Source organism: Miscanthus floridulus, chromosome 8 (genome assembly GCF_019320115.1).
Source record: "Miscanthus floridulus cultivar M001 chromosome 8, ASM1932011v1, whole genome shotgun sequence".
Taxonomy (NCBI): Eukaryota; Viridiplantae; Streptophyta; class Magnoliopsida; order Poales; family Poaceae; genus Miscanthus; species Miscanthus floridulus.
The window spans coordinates 190488969-190506386 of NC_089587.1; the positions used below are offsets into that span (position 1 = coordinate 190488969).

Sequence of the window (17418 nt, forward strand, 5' to 3'; positions counted from 1 at the left end):
CGCGAGTCGTGATTCGCCCGTCGCCATCAGACCAGATGATCAGAAGGAAATTCGCACAAAATCTCAAGCCATAGTTTTGGTGGGCCGGTGTCGTCCCGAATCCGAGGTGAACAGAAAGCCCGCCAACGCGAAGAATGAGCCCAGTTATCCCATCCCACATCGGTGTGTATCAGGGTCAGCCAGTTGCCGGCCGCAGGCAGGAGGTGGCGTGGTGCCTCCACGGTTCCACTTCCATTCCACCACCCCTGACGCGCGGAACTGGCGGTGGCGGGCGAAGCTAATGGCCATCCATGCCATGCCGCTCTGCCTCCGCCTCCGCCTCCATGCGAGGAAGGTAGCCAGACGCGTATAAAGGGCAGCCAGAAAATCGGATCCACCTGTCTGCGCGCGTCTCCGTTCGTTCACGCCACAGGCAAGGCGCAGGGGGCTTGTGAGGGAGAGCGAGGAGAGGGGAGGAGGACATGGTGCACGGGACGCTGGAGGTGCTGCTCGTTGGGGCCAAGGGCCTCGAGAACACCGATTACCTCTGTACGCATCGGCTAAATCTTACATAGTCCTTTTTCCTGCTCTTTGTCCATTCTCCATGTGATTTACCGTGGTCCATTGTTTCCATGGGGATCGGGGCTTCTGGGATAGTAGCAATTGGTCAGTTGCTCAGTTAACATTGATTGGTCAATGGATTAATACTATTATTTCGTTGCTAATCTAGATTAATTTAACTAATCATGTTATACTTGTCAGTTCTTCGTCCTTCAGTGGGAAGTGTTAGAAAAAATGATTTTATGAGCTATTTTGTTTGGCGTTCAATTGCTTACGTGAACTGTTCGCACTTGTTCTTGTTAGCATAGGAAGCCCTCGGGACATTGTGGATTTCACATATGCTTGTAGATTTCAGGGTCGTCAATTGTGGATTTGTAAAACCGAAGTTAGCAATACGTGCTCAAATTAGCCACATTACTTGTTCAGTTGCTTTGTCAGTTGTATTTTCCCAAAAAAAAAAAAATTCTCCAATACTGGTGAGATTCCTTGTGATGAGTATTTCCTTGGACTGAACCCGCAGGTAACATGGATCCATATGCAATTCTCAAGTGCCGTTCACAGGAGCAGAAGAGCAGTATTGCAACTGGTGGATATCTATTTGATTTTTCCTCACAATAGTTATTTTATCTCTCTGTTCTGAGTATAACTTTTTTCCAAACATTTGGATCTTTTGCATTAGGAAAAAATGATTTGACCTCAATCTGGATATTAGAATTCAGAAGTCCACTGAAACATTGCATTCTCTCATACAATATGTTTTGTGGAATACTGTAATCAGGTAGTCCATAGTATGCTTAAAGAATAATACACGTCATATAAAAAGCTGTATTGTGATGCAAGTCAAATGATATTGTAACAAAGTTTCAGGAAGCGATTTGCCTTTTTAAAAGGAATTAGTTCATATACATAAGATAACTCATCACTCAGATAAACAATACTAGGAGGGCAGTAAATATCGCTAACAATTAGGAAGTAATTGTAAGGTAAAAATTACCCTTTTACATTGTGTTTAACCTTGTATCCTGGTCATACTCACATAAAACGGGTCAAAGCCATCGACCCTCGGCCGAGTATGCGGGTCATTTTCGACTCCACAGTGTAAAAAAACTCTAGTAAGTAGGATACCACGTTCCTCGACCCCGTCGGCCCGGGAACTTTGTGACTATGGACCTGGTTTTAATTCTTAATTAAGGCAAATGGTTCATAATTCAAATGCATGTCAGCATATTTTAGTAAAAAAAGATAGGGGGTTCAATTCTTTTTGCAGTGGCCCTAAAATGTAAAAGGAGCATGCTATCTTTCTGACATTCAAGTACTAATATAAGACCTTTAAGGTACTGTCTGATACTAAATTATGTTGCTTCAATTCTGCTAGCTACACTAACATGATCATGCATGCAGGAAAAGGAAGTAGCCCTGAGTGGAATGAAAACTTTATCTTCACCGTGTCTGACCGGACCACAGACTTGTTGATCAAGCTTATGGATAGTGATACAGGCACAGCAGATGACTTTGTTGGTGAAGCAACGTAAGTACACACTGTAATTCGTGTCTGCAATTCTATTTTCATTTTTGGAAGACAGCAAGCAGCTGTCCTGAAGTTGCCATTCTTACTTGTGCCCTTAGATTAATGTAACTCAGCAAACTGTAGTGCTATTTGGTGATTTAAATTTTAAAGAGCCCTGATGAATTGGTTTTCACAGGATTCCATTGGAAGCAGTGTATACTGAAAGGAGCATTCCACCAACACTCTATAATGTTGTGAAAGGTGAAAAATACTGTGGGGAAATCAAAGTTGGTCTCACATTCACTCCTGAGGTAGATTCTAGAAATCTGCCTCTATGCTTATATTTAGATATGAATGTTGAAATTATTTAATCTAATTTTAATTTCAATGCCTTTTGTTATGTGTACCGTCCACATCCATTCTCTTTTGATTGCCATTTTGGAAGTTAATACAGTCTCCAATATTTGAAAATTGACCATAAACATATAAGTACTTTCCTTTTTTTCCTCAATATATGCCCATGCTGCCATGCATATAGAAGCATTGGTTGGTACCTACTTCTACCAAGAATGAAGCAAGATATGAACATTGAAATTATGAATTTAGCAGTTAGGTACAGTAAATTGTATTGTTTCATAATCCATTAGCATTTTAATCTACCACCTGCTTGTACATCACGGTGAAAATATCTTTGTCTTTACTTTTATAAAAAGCATTGGTGGTGGTTCTACATGAGGACACTTGTGTATTGATTTGTGTATACGTATATGTGTCAGAGGATGCATAGTTGCATACTGCATACAACATTCTCCACTTCGTATCTATGTGGTTCTTTCTGGTTTAATCCTTTGCATAACTCAGGATAAATAGTGTTTGTAACATTAACTAGCTCAGTTGCTAGAGTATAGTAGAACTTCTTTTTTTGTTGTTGAATATAATACATCTTCTGTTATCCAAATTTCTACTAATTGGTGCTAATTACATGAAGAAAGAAAAAGATTGCATAGACTGCGAAATGCAAACGACCAAGGCAAGCATTTCTTTCGACGAGTATAGAGCATTCTGGCATCCCTGTTGTTGAATCAATACAGGCTGTGATGAGTTCCCTAACATTTAGGTCTACTCCATAACTGAACATAATAACCTCAGCGTCCGTATGGTGTCTACTGTCTAGTCATGTGATGCCATGCCGGAAATGCAGTGGTGGTGTTAAGTACAAGTAATTATACATCTGTTTTGAGATACAGTTGGCTGTACTGCACCTTTAAAGCTAGCTAATGGACCATTTGCCTGAAGATTTTCACTGGATATGCAACGCAGGAAAGTAGGATTCACCTAAAGTCCCAAACATGATTTTTTTTTGTTTCCCTAAGTTCTGTTTTTCGTTAAGTAAAAAACTATTGCTCTTTATTGGTCAAGAATTGCTCACATGGAACCTGTTTGCCACGATAGGCTGCAAGAAAAACTATGCTGCTCCGCTGTGTGCGTTTGGGTGTGTTTGTTTTTATGTTGTGGGGGTGGTTGTATTTGCAATTTCTTTTCCTCTACTTAATACATGATACTCAGTTTTCCCGAGAAAAAAAACTGCTGCTTTTTAGTAAGCTAATGCTAATGGTTATTCTTTATGTAGGATACTCGCCAGCGGGGTCTCCCAGAGGACTTTGGTGGATGGAAGCAATCATCTTAGAGCTAGAACACCAGAGCACAGCGACAATTCATGCGCTTGGAGTCTTCAGCCGTTGAATACTTCATGCTAATGCAGAATTCAGTCGATTTGGTATTTCGAACTTCCTGCTAAGAAACTGATAGATCGTACTTGTCTTGCCTTCTTTCATTCTCCGTAAGGTTATTGAAGCTGCACTGCTGCAGAACAGCAGAAGGCTTCTGGTGCAAAATGTGCAACCACCTTCTTGTAGGAGTTGTGATCTTCATATATATAGCCGCGCTGGCAATTTTTCTACATATATACATACTGAATTCAGTAATGCTGTCCCTTCCGGCTTCAAGCAATTGAACGAATTGGTGTTGTTACTGTCATTTCGGACACTGAAAGACCATCTTTCTTTGCTTTAGGCTTTGTTTGTCCCGAAAGGAGGAATTTTGCATGAATAAGTACATTCTTGAACGAAAAATTCCTCCGTTCCAGCAGGAACTAGTAATTTCAAATTTGTTTCTTTATTTAATGACAAGACGTAACAGAAGGTCACTGTCTCAAAGACAGTGCGCACGGGCGCCACCAGTCTAGAGTAGGGGGCGTTGGGAAGCTGCAGCTGGTGAGATGAGACAACTCACCAGATCTTAAGGACCTGTGAAGAGTCGAGATGGCGACTAGAAGGGGGTTGAATAGTATTTTCTAAAACTTAATCGCGTCGGCTAACCGATACAAGTGCGGAATTAAAACTATCGGTCTAGCCAAGACTATACCCCACTATATATGTTCACTAGCACCTTGCAAAGATAACAATTATGCAACAAAGGTGCCGGGCTAGCAAGAGCTCTCCTAAACAATTCTAGGAGCAAGGTTACACAAACCTATGCCACTAGTACTTTAAGCGACAAGGGAGCTCCTACACATGCTAGTAAGCAAAAGCACAAAGCTAACTAAGCTCACTAGCAATGCTCAATAACAAGACATCCAATGCCTAATTAGAGAGCGCAAATACTTAGCTACATAAACTAAGCAATGTGACCAATAAGGTTACTAAAACCAAATTAGCCACGCAAGGGAGCTACTTCTATGCTACACAAGCAAGAAGGTAATTAGCAAGCTACACAAGCTATCTAATTACAAGAGCAACTACACAAGCTTAATATGTATAAAAGTAAGTGCAAGCTTGTGTAATGGGGATGCAAACCAATGGGAAGAACAAGGTTGACACGATGATTTTTCTCCCGAGGTTCACGTGTTTGCCAACACGCTAGTCCCCGTTGTGTCGACCGCTCACTTGGTGGTTCGGCGGCTAATTAGCATCACCCGCTAAGCCCGCACGTCGGGCGCCGCAAGAACCTACCCCTTGAGTGAGGGTAGCTCAATGACACGCTTTACTAGAGTTGCTCTTCGCGGCTCCCGCGGGGCGAGCACAAGTACCCCTCACAAGCACTTCTCCGGAGCGCCGCACAAGCTTCTTGCGCGCTTCGACAGAGACCACCACCAAGCCGTCTAGGAGGTGGCAACCTCCAAGAGTAACAAGCACCACCGGCTTGCAACTCGACCACCTAGTGCCACTCGATGCAACCTCACGATGCAATCGCACTAGAATCGCTTACTCACACAATCGAATGATCACTATCAAGTATGTGTGTGATGGAGGGCTCCCAAGCACTCACAAGCATGGACACTAAGTCTCTTGAGGTGCTCTGCTCCAGCCATGGCCGAAAGCCACTTCTATTTATAGCCCCAAGGGCTAAACTAGCCGTTACCCCTTCACTGGGCAACGGTCGGGCCGACCGGACGCTCCGGTCGTGTTGACCGGACGCTGGACCTCAGCGTCCGGTCGCTCGCAGACGACCACGTGTCCCGGTTCCAACGGTCACTTGACCTGACCGGACGCAGCAACACTCAACTGACCGGACGCTGAACCCCCAGCGTCCGGTCGTTTCTAGTAAGCTCCCGAGCATGACCGGACGCGTCCGGTCGAACGCGATCGGACGCAGCCAGCGTCCGGTCACTCTCCAGCTACTGCGTCACCGTACGTCAGCGCGACCGGACGCAGCCTGCCAGCGTCCGGTGCATTCAGATCCAGCGTCCGGTCAGTTGACCGACGCCAGCATCTTCTCCATTCTCTTCACCCTTGCTCATGTGTGCTAACCACAAGAATTTGCATCCGGCACAATAGAAAATAGATATTCCATTTTCCCGAAAGCGCCGAATCCCGCCTCGCAAGCTCGGCGGGAGGGAGAGAGGGACCCAAACCCATCTCACCCCTACAAACACCACCTCCTTTGTAAATGTGCCAACACCACCAAGTATACACCACCATGTGTATGTGTGTTAGCATTTTCACAATCATTTCCCAAAGGATGTTAGCCACTCAACTTGCCACGCCACTCGATCCTAGCGACAATGCAAAGTTAGATCACTCGAGTGGCACTAGATGACCGATATGCAAACAAGTTTGCCCCTCTTGATAGTACGGCCATCTATCATAAACCCGGTCATAAACTTCTCTACACACCTATAACCGGTGAAATGAAATGCCCTAGGTTATACCTTTGCCTTGTGCATTCCATTCCATCTCCTTTAATGTCGATGCAACACATGCACCAACACGATCAACAATGATATGATCCACTTCATATCATCACATGATCATATTGGTTCATCGATCTTGACTCTACTTGCTCTTCACCGTTGCCATCGTCCATCGGCGCCAAGTCTTGCTCAAGCTTCACCGCCACGCGGTCCATCACTCCAAAGCCTTCGACTTGCCCTTCACGCTTGCAACCGGTCCATCAAGCCAAGTCTTGTTTTGATCTTCTCCACCTTGATCACATGACTCAATGTCATGTCTCATGTGCATTTAAGCTCCTTCATCATCACATGTGTGAGCTTTGCAACATCTCCAAGCCATTTTCACCTTCATGACATATGTTGCTCACAACACATGTACCTGTGGACTAATCACCTGTGTATCTCACATAAACACAATTAGTCCACCTAAGTTGTCACTCAATTACCAAAACCAAACAAGGACCTTTCAACCTGTTTGGCACGGCTTCTCCTGAGGGGCTTCTTCGGAGGAGCCGGAGCCGTTTTGGAGGAGCCACAAATTATGGCTCATCCAAAACGCCTCTGGCTGCTCTGTTTTTTTACTGAAAAACGGCTCCTCCAAAAAAACGTTTGGCAGGGCTCCTCTGGAGGAGTCGGAGCCAGAGAGGAGCCCTGCCAAACAGGTCCTAAGCCTGGACCTGGCCAGGTCCCCATGTCCCTGTGCTTCTCTGATCTCAACACGCGAGACCACGTGAGTGTCACAAGGGCCCTCAGGCCCTGTTCAGATCCCACCCAAAATCTAAATTTTTTCAAGATTTCCTGTCACATCAAATCTTGCGGTACATGCATGAAGCATTAAATGTAGGTAAAAAGAATAACTAATTGCACAGTTTGTCCGTAATTAGCGAAACGAATCTTTTAAGCTTAAATAGTCCATAATTGGACAATTTTTGCCAAATAAAATGAAAGTGCTACAGTAGCCAAAAGCTAAAAATTTCCGCATCTAAACGGGCCCTCAGACGTCAGAAATCACCACATCCACCACCGCCACAAACGAGAAGAAAGAAACTGGTCTCTGCTCAAACTTTGAGAGTTTGAGTCGAATTAAGAAAAACACGCAGAGGGCATTTTTCTAAACAAAACCAGGCTTTGTGAGTGTCATATTAAAAATAGGCAAAGCAGATGCAAGGTATTTTTGAAGTATTATTAGTTGTCGCTTGTTTAATTGGATGAAACAAACCTTTTAGCTTTTACTAAAAGCCATGGTATACCCATAATCTTTTTAGAGTTCTACAAAACAGCACTTAGAAGCTCTCTCTCTCTATACATATATAAACTACGATTTTCACACGGTTGCTTATAAAACCAACCAAAGTTTCTTGTACCACAGTTTTTTAGAACTAGTACCACACTAAAGAGGCCCTAAGTATTACGAGGACCTTCAAAGAAGCAACGAAGCATGGATTGGCCGATTGGGTATGACTTCACAACCTGTGCTACTCGGTATTGCTCTCTGCATTCTAAGCGTCTCAAGTTTGACTAAAATCATAAAGAAAATTAAAAAGTTTTATGTGGTATACTATAAAAATATAATTAATAAAAAATCTAATAACACTTAGTTAATATCATAAATATTATTATTTTATTATATAGATTTAGTCGAACTTAAAATGCTTTCACTTAAAAAAAAATTAGAATAACTTATAATTTGAGATGGGGGGAGTACATGGCATTAGTACAACAATCTTGTGTTATTATGACCTCTATATTTTTGCTCAGCGCTAACTAGTTACAACAACGAAATGGCGAAATGTACGTTGCTTGTGCTCGTTCGCAAGAAAACGTAAGGAAAACACGAATTGCAGTCGTTGTCACCACGACAGAGCACGTACTTACGGTTGTTGCAGTGCCTGAAAGCTGGCTGGGGCTAGTTAATTGTGCAGTGGATTGGGGCCCTGGGGAACCAGCCTCTTGGACTCACCCTGTACCGCCGCCCTCGCGCCCACGTCGCCGCCCACATCGGGCGCCGTCCGCGGCGGTGCGCGCACCGTCGTCCACAGCACGGCGCCGCCGCCGTGCCTCCGCGCCGCGGTCGCCGCATCGGGCTTCAGAGCTCTGCAGCTGATGTAGGTGGCAGTGGCCAGCTCGATCCCCAGAAGCAGCAGCAACAGGAGCATGGCCGGCGATGGAGCGTGCCTCATGGCTGCTAGCTTCTCCGATTCCACCAGGAGCAGCTCTGCAACTGCAAGCACAAGCTAGCTACGAAGTGGTGGGATTTAGGCGCTGCTTGTGCTGTGATGCTGTCTGCTGTGGCGCCCCTGTGTGGAGAGGACGAGAGGTAGTGGGAGATCACCAGATGGGCGCCAGGAAGTCGATCAGCTCATGGGTGTCCAGATGTCCCAGATGAACCATGGGCTTGGAATTGGAAGAAGGCAGCACATGCTTATATTTTCCTCGGTTCGTGTGGTCATTTATATGCATTAAATACGCTGGTCCCGGTGGTAATGGTTCATTCGGTACAAGCGTGTTAAGAGGAGAAAATGCCCCTAAAGTTATGATGTTAACGCTAAGGGTCTGTTGGATCCATGCAGCTTTAGCTGCTAAAAATTACTCTAGATGAGGTTATACTTGGATCCTCTACTATTTAATTAATAATTAGCTATTAGTTAATGTTTTTTAGTGCCTGATTGGTTTGCTTCTAAAATTTATCATGCCAATTATTTGACAAGCTATGATTTTGGCCAATATTTAGTTTGCTACCAAAACTTGCCAAATTATCATATTTACCTTGCCAAATCTATGGCAATAATTTTGCCCAACTTTTGGCTTACCAAATCTTTGGCATAACAAATTTTCAATTTTAGATATAAACCAAGCATGCCCTTAGCTAACACAACTACGGAATACTAGTTAGTTGGATGGATCCAAACATGATCTATTCTTCCATATTTTGTCCTATTTATTTATTATTTATTTAGAATGACTTTCTTCATATGGATGGCAACAGGCATATTACCCGCGGGTAGAGGGTCTACAAACCCACACCCGCGAGGCAAACCCTATGCCTGCACCCGCGCCCGCGACCCATCATGGGCACGAAATTGAACCCGCACCCGTCACCCAAGGGCACAGTGTACCCGCGGGCACACCCGTCAATGGCGATAACCTGATTACCAGGGAGAGCTTTGTCATAGGGATGAAAGCCTGCGAGACCTGCTCAAGTTGGTCATTGCTCCCAGGAGTCTCCATCACCAATGCAATCTGCAGTCCAACAAAATGGCACAAGTTAACTACATATCACCATAATTGAACCATCCAAATTAAAAAAAAGCTACTGACAATCACAAAATCATTCATTCAATCTAGACAGAACACTGCCTATCACCATATCATAAAATCATTCATTCATTCTATCTACTGAACACTGCAACCACTGAACAAAATCACCAAATCATTCATCCAGTCACAAAATCGTTCATTCATTCTAGACAATCACAAAATCACAAACTAGACATGACATATCACCGGATCTAGCATTAATCAATGGCAAGGCAAAAGTGTAGTTCATGGATCTATCATTCTACTGAATAGAGAATGAAGAAAAAGTGAGAACAGTGACGGACCTGGGGCGGCGACGGGAATACAGGCGCTAGGCAGAGCGGCCTTGCTGGCAGCAGGTGTCGGAGTGGGCGGCGAGCGGCGGACCGGGTGGCGGCGGGGAGGTGGGCGACTGGGTAGGTGCCGGGTAGAGCAGTGGCGGCGAGGGGAGCGAGGGCGGGCAGAAAAAGTGGCGTCGAGGAGGTGGCGGACGGTGGGAAGGGATGGCAGAGGGCGGGCGGCGGCCGGAGGGGAACTGGCGGCAACCGCCTGGGCACGAGGCGTGGGAGGCTGGGAGTGGTCGAGCGGAAGGCGAGGAAGGCTGCGCCGCTGCGGCCTGGCGTGCGGGAGGCTCCGGGATTGCGGCTGTGCGGGGGAGGATAAGGGGAACCCTAGAAAGTCCTTTATATACTTGTGCAGCAGGCCCACATGTCAGGCGGGTTCGCGGATTTACGGGCACAGGTAATATATTTTCATACCCGCAAATTTTTTACCCGCAGACATAAAATCAAACCCGCACCCGCGCCTGTCGGTACAAAATCGTACTCGTATTCTCACCCTACGGGTTTTTGTCTGTGGGCACACCGATAATTTGTACCGGTTGCCATCCATATTTCTTCAGCTGCGGCACTTGCTATAGTGGACCATGGAACAGTCACAGCTGTGTAAAAAAACGAAGTGTATCGGCTCCCTAGTTATACGGGGACGAGAGAGAAATAGTTCCTACTGTAGTTCGTGTTACAATACGCATGCCAGGCGGAGCCAGAGTCGTATACTAACAATTACCGTACTTCTTTTGACCTGAAATGTCAACTTGTATATTGGCATGATTTTAATATGGCATTTGAATAATACTATAAATGAAAATATGCTGATGGATATAAATAGATATATTGCATTATAAAAGTAAATTCTATGATGAATGTAGTACTGCCAATGTATCATTATAGATTATGGCCCGTTCGGCTTGCTGAATCTTGGCTGAAATTTGTTGAAAAATACTATTTTGGCTGAAATATTGTGAGAGAAAAACACTGGTCCGGCTGAAAAAAGAAGTCAAACAAACCGAATATGGAATAAGCCAAACGGGGCCTATGTGAAGTTTTAACTATTATAGTAAAAAAAATGAAAAATGCATTTTTTAATAAAATAATTCAACTTAAAAACTTAAGCGGTCTTTATATATATATTTGAAAAGCACTAAACTAGTTTATTTGAAACGACATTGAAGTATCAGTGGTCCAATAATAATGATTTTGTAATTAAGAATTATAGAGAAACCAAGAATTTGCATGAGTGTAGTTGCCATATTCGATATCAAGGGCACAAAGCTAGAAATGCACTCAGGCTATGTTTTGGTTCAACTTCTGAAAAATGTTTCTCCTACAACTAAAAAGAACAAAAGTAAGACTATTTTTTCATGCGACTTTTTTTGGGGTCGCTCTTCCCTCCCGTCCATGCGACAATCGCTCCGTCGGTCTGCACCTCCCTTGTAATGCCGCGCGTAGGCAAACATGATGTATATACTATGGTCCCTCCTCTCTCTCTCTCCCTCCATCGGTCTCTCCCTCTCCATCCCGACGCGAGCAGGGGCGACGGGCATGAGCCGGGTGCGGCGGCGACGATGGCTGCCCTCCTCCTCCGCCCTCCCTCGCCTGCCTCTCACCTCCGTTTCTTCCTCCCCTTCCTCTCTCTCCCCTTCCCTCCCGATGCTACGGCAGGCGCGAGGTGGCGACAGGTGCTAGGCGACGGCGCCCCTGCGGGCGATGCGCCGCAGCGGGAGGGGCTCGGCGGCCCCTCCCTCTCCCCCATCCTCCATGCATCCGCATCAACGCCTCCTCCCGCTAGGGAGCTTGTGCTCCTTTGCTCGACGAAACCCTAGGTGCCTGTGCGGCGGCGGCGGCGGTGAAGCTTGGCGACTGGATTTGACGGTGACTCACCCTCTTCTTCTCCTCCTTCGTCCCATGGCTCCTCCCCCAGATCCTCTCTCCCTCGCATTTTTTTGGAGCGGCAGATCCTCACAATAATTTCTATGGTAATTGAGAACAGTAGATTCTAAAGCTTTTGCTGATTTTATTCCCTTTAATATTTTATTTTCTATTACCTAAATTAAAATCTGCTGGTTTGTTCAAAATAATACCTCTAGGTTAGTAAAATTGGTTACATGTACAATCTTGATAATTACTGTGCATTGATTTGTCATCTCCTCGTAATGGATCGTGTCCATTCATTGAAAGAGCAGGAAGGCCAGTGACCTTTTTATGCCATTTTTTTCCTTGTGTGATTTACGATACTGATTGGTTAGTGCATATGTCCATGTCCGAGATTCCTATTTAACTGAAACCAATGAGTTTCTAAAAAGAATGATGCTCTATTTTTAATATATGTCATGCCAGTTTTATCTCTATCTACACTGATGGACTCCATTTTCTTTGTTTCCTGATGTTTCTTGATGTGCATACCATTTTTGATCCAGACATTTTTACTAAGTGTAGTTACCTAATACTTTAGTTTTGAAACAAATTTTATTTTTCATAATAGGGGGGTTCGCTACTTGCAAAGAATTTATATGGCAAGAGTTTGATTTCCAACTGTGCAGTTTCTTATTTAACAAACTCTGACATTGGAAACTGATGGTTGATTGAATCTCAGGACCATAGGAATTGGAAAAGCATTCATGTCTAACCAGTGACGGACCTAGGTTTTTACCTCTGGGTATGCGTAACAAAAAAAATTCTTATGCAATTCGATAAATCAAAAAAATTTCTTATGCAATTTTTTTACATTGAAAATTTCTACCTATCTCTATAACTGGCGGACCCCAGGGTATGCGGTGGCCCACCCTGCATACCCTGTAGGTCCGTCCCTGTGTCTAACTCTGATTAGTTTCACTTTAGAAGTGTGAGGAAGTTGCCTTAAGCTTCCTTGAAAAACAAAAACATTTTAAGAATTTATCATGTTCTGAATATTTTTGTTAGTCCAGCAGTCTCATCCTCGGATGGGTTTTCTTTAATGATCTAGAGAGAACAAACAAATTAGTGCTGCACATGTTGGACAGCAACAACCATTCTTCATGAACCCTTTGTTTCTGTAATTTCGTTTTGAATGAAACTATTGAACTTGCCTAAGTACAATCACCTGAATTTGCAATTTGATTTTTTGGAGCCATTTGGTGCATAAGTAGAATTTCTATAGCATACAGTCTTCTTGCTCAGGTCTGAATTTTGAGTTGTAAGCAAATGTGAAATACATAGTTGAAGTGAACTCACTGACTACTAATTACTCAAATGCAGTGAATTAGAATGCTTGTGACATTCTCTAATCATGTCTGCTTTTTTTTTTTCTTGGAGTTCTACACATACAAGCAACACTTGAGTAATTATTAGTGTGTTACTGTACTGATAAGTTTCATGCACAAGTGCCGGCTGGCATGTAGCACCGGCCATTAGATCACTCATATAAATGCTGTCACATATCTCTTCTCTAAGCCCTCGAGAACTGTTTTATGGATTTTTTATTGTATCGTTAAGGCTATAAAAATGAATGCTTCCACTATGGTCGTATGGTCTAATTCTAATAAACCTGACCATGGGGCATGACTCCTGCTGTAGTTCCTAATGCATAATGTGGATACCTCTCTCTTGCTAGATCTTGCGATGTTATTTTGTTTTTCTTTTATTTACATGCTACACGAATTTGATGACGACTACAGAGTTTCTCTCAAAATTTTTAACTACTGAAAGCCTCGGTTGCTTGAACTTGCTCCAATTTCGTTTTATGAATTACCCTGTTTGCTTCTGTAATGTTGGATTGGGTGACATGGCTTATCTTCATGCGAATAACTTGATACAACTCAGAAATCTCAGATTGACCAATACAAAACAATCAAGATTACATAATTTATTCAATGCCAGTCTTTAGTAGGAAAAAATGAAAAGGGCACAAAATGCTAACATGGTTGTTGTCAAATTTTTTTACCCTGCAAATAAGTGAGTACTCAAGTTCTAAGATAATGAGTTACTACAAAGTACTTGCTTGTGCCACTACTGCAACTATAGGCCATTATTAGGCATTTGGATATCTGTAGCGTTATCTCTGTCAGTACTGCCAACATCTTCCTTTCTTTTTTGTTATATCTCAGGGACCAACCTTGTTTGGGGGATACATCGTCTGAATCCATGCACCAATCGTCTGAGTGTTGGCATGCAACGATCATAAGAAGCAGAAACTAAAGCACGGTCTACCCACAGCCAAGTAGTCAGGCATATGAAATATTGGTCATTCCCTGAATATTTTTAGGATTATAATTTTGTTGTTTAGTGATCATCATATCTGCTTGCAGAATTTCACTTCTACTTACAATTACAATTACTAGCTACTTCTGCAATTGTTATTTAGCCTGGTTCAGGAGGACCATGTCACAGAGAAGAAAGAAGAAGAAACCATATGCCTCGATGCATTTAAACTGATTTTAAGGTCAGCGGGCCTAAATCTTGGAATGTTCAAATTGCAATGTCTATAAAGCTTAGGTTGCCATGTTTTTCTAAGGACATACAAGCATGGCTCTTACATGCATTTGATATATGTAGGTTGGTGTCCCCCCCTCCCCCAGCACGAACTGGTGCAGGTGCTCCGCGCAGAACCACTGATCGTTGTTTCGTCGGCTCGCAGGTTCGCTTCCTCTCCCGCTCCCCCTTTCTCCTTACCTCTCCTTACCGGACCTGCCTCTCCCAATGCTCTCAGTCCTCATGGAAGCGGTCTTCCTAACACCTTTATTATGCTTTTCCTTTTTTTCTTTGATTATCTTCAATTTGATATACGATTATAGTTGCTCATGGTTTTTTGATATACGATATGGCTCATGTTTTTTTGTAAATTCGATATACGATTATAATTGCTCTTAATGTTAAAAAAGGTCTATGGCATTTTCATATCGTCTTGCCAAAAATGTGTCTGCTTAAATCTATTAGGTATTTTTTTTGTTCAGTTTTACGATAACTGCTGAACAAATTTCTTATTGCATCTTGATTAGCCTTCCTGGTCAATTCTCATACACATCAGGTTAAGATTTGCGATTTTGGGATTGCTAGCAAATTGGTACACTTCTCTTTTTTAGTTTATTCCTGCTGAATATGTTCATGGGTTTAATAAAGTGAAATATCCATTTCAATTCCATGGCGAGCCTAACATATGTACATTTGCTCACCATGGAATTGAAATCTGCTCTATTGGTTGTGTATTGGCTGACCTTCTAATTGGTCAGGTATAGCATCTGAATCCTAGCTTCACCTTTCCTCCAGGCTTCGAACTGATTATTATGCCAACCATTTTTTGAGAGGGAAATAATTTTGTTTTACCGTTGTAAAATCTTTGTCTTTTTTTTGGGTCAAAGATTATTATATAAACTATAAAATTGCATTTTTGGATTTCATGGACATTAGGATTTGATCAGCTCACTATTAATTGAGATATTTTTAATCTGTTGAAAGTTTTGTTGATGTCCACTGGGTCCCTCCAATTGCAGCCTTTGTTTCCCTGTGGAAGCGGTCTTGGTCAGCTAGTGCAAATAATAAAGGTTTGCATCTGCTAACGAATTATGTCATTAATCACCGCTGATACTTTGTACAATGAATGTTTCACCTTTTCTCTTTTATCAAGAATTTAGGTACTCCAACAAGAAAAGAGATAAGGTTCATCAATCCAAAATATTCTGACTTCAGGCTCCCTCAGATAGCAGCCCTTCTATGGCACAATGTTAGGTATCTCTAATCTCTATGGTATTTTTCATTTCAGCTGTATTCAGTTGACCAGCTCACCTGCGTTTGTTTTTCTATCTAGCTTTTTGGCAAGTGCATGCCACCTGAGGCTGTTGAGCCTGTATCAAGGCTACTTCAGTACTCACCAAATGTGCGCTGCACCGCTATAAGAACTAATTTGATATTATAACTAACCAATTAGCGAATCCAAATTAGGCCAGATGTGTCGCTATTGATACTAAGCTTTATATTTTCCCTCGGTTGAAATATTATTGTTTCTTGTTTTCATCAAGTTTGAAATAATAATTTAATATGAATTTTGAATATAAATCTGAAATGTGAATATAATTCTTGCAGGAATAAAGTCGACACAATTTTGCGTAAGCTGCAGAGATGTGGAGAAGGTTGACTGGAGATTGCAAGAATATGACTGTGCAGAGGTAATGTTCTGCGATTAACTAATTATCACATGCTGTTTATAAAGATTAATATTACAGAGTTGAGAGTTCCATTACTGTTTTCTTCCTGCTTGCCCACTGTCTGAATGTATACATGTCTGATGTATCTGCACTATGTTCTCCATGAGCTTGCATCTTCTCCAGTAACATCTTCCTATTGTACAACATTTTTTTGAGCTTTCTGCAAGTGTTCTATTCATGTTATATTCAACTAAGATGCATGTAAGTATAAACATTAATTTTTTTCCTCGAACCAAAGTATAAACATTAATTATTTAGCATGATTGTATATTGGCTTCTTTATAAGAAAAAAACAATGATAAAACATAAATATTGGATAAAATTAAGAGTACTCCATTTGTTCTAAATTTTTAGTCATTTTGGTTTTTGTAATTACATAGTTTTTGCTAGACACCTAGATATACACCATGTTTAGATGCATAATAAAAACTATGAATTTAGAAAAGTCAAAATGACTTACATTTTGAAGAGACAGAATAGTACTTCGACTTTTACAATTAGCTCGTGCGTGCTCCAATAGAGTGGAACATGGCCTATTGGCCAAACCGAAGAACCAAGACCCGATGAGAGGCGGCTGTCAGCTAGCGCTCCCTCGCTTTTGTCATATATATTTGTGCATTTAGTTACTGGATCAATCTTAGAATTATCATGGTTGCACAGCGACTTATCTAGGAGAAGTTTTTGTTGGTGGGGCTATACATTGCCCATTAACTAATGTTTGGACAGTAATGTAGTACACTGAATAGTTTTGTTTAGTGTGGCTGTTTTAAAAGACAGATGATCATTGATCATTATACTGAGATCAGTATGTGGATGACTGAATTCTTTCATTTTTTTCCCATATCAGATGTGGTTGTCATCGTCTCTGTGGTCATATTGATTGGATTATTCAGCATGCAGCACTTTGGTACTGATAAAGTCAGTTGGCTTTTTGCTCCAATAGTATTTATTTGGTTCATACTCATTGGAATCCTGGGCGCCGTAAACATTTCCAAATACGATCAATCTGTTCTCAAGGCTTTTAATCCTATTTATGTATATCGGTACTTAAGCGAGGGAAGACTAGCTGGGCTTCTTTAGGAGGAATTATTCTTAGCATTACAGGTTTGAACATCTTTCCTAATTTTATATTATATTGTCCTTTGTTTAATAGCAATTACCATGACTGAAATATTGGGCCATGTTTCAGGATTCAGATTAAATTATTATTTCAAACTTGATGAAAATTATTATTCAAAATTCAGATTAAATTATTATTTCAAACTTGATGAAAACAAGAAACAATAATATTTCAACCGAGGGAAAATATAAAGCTTAGTATCAATAGCG

At 42.2% G+C, this 17418-nt stretch overlaps 1 protein-coding gene and 1 long non-coding RNA gene across 2 annotated transcripts; both read left to right on the forward strand.

Moving 5' to 3' along the window:
• The first annotated feature begins 224 nt into the window (after positions 1-224).
• LOC136474370 (elicitor-responsive protein 3-like) lies at positions 225-4011 on the forward strand. Its single transcript, XM_066471964.1, has 5 exons — positions 225-528; positions 1061-1126; positions 1942-2068; positions 2244-2358; positions 3678-4011. The coding sequence occupies exons 1-5, from the start codon at positions 462-464 to the stop codon at positions 3732-3734; spliced, it is 432 nt and encodes a 143-aa protein (XP_066328061.1). The 5' UTR covers positions 225-461; the 3' UTR covers positions 3735-4011.
• An 11350-nt stretch (positions 4012-15361) lies between these two features.
• Positions 15362-17186, forward strand: LOC136474371 (uncharacterized). Its single transcript, XR_010762910.1, has 4 exons — positions 15362-15429; positions 15513-15613; positions 15968-16050; positions 16937-17186. It is a non-coding gene; the product is annotated as an uncharacterized lncRNA (long non-coding RNA).
• Positions 17187-17418: the final 232 nt, after the last annotated feature.

Coding starts and splice junctions, on each gene's coding strand:
- LOC136474370 (XM_066471964.1), top strand. CDS start 462: ATGGTGCACGGGACGCTGGAGGTGCTGCTCGTTGGGGCCAAGGGCCTC. Junction 1,127..1,941: donor GAAGAGCAGTATTGCAACTG/GTGGATATCTAT, acceptor TCATGCATGCAG/GAAAAGGAAGTAGCCCTGAG. Junction 2,069..2,243: donor GACTTTGTTGGTGAAGCAAC/GTAAGTACACAC, acceptor TGGTTTTCACAG/GATTCCATTGGAAGCAGTGT.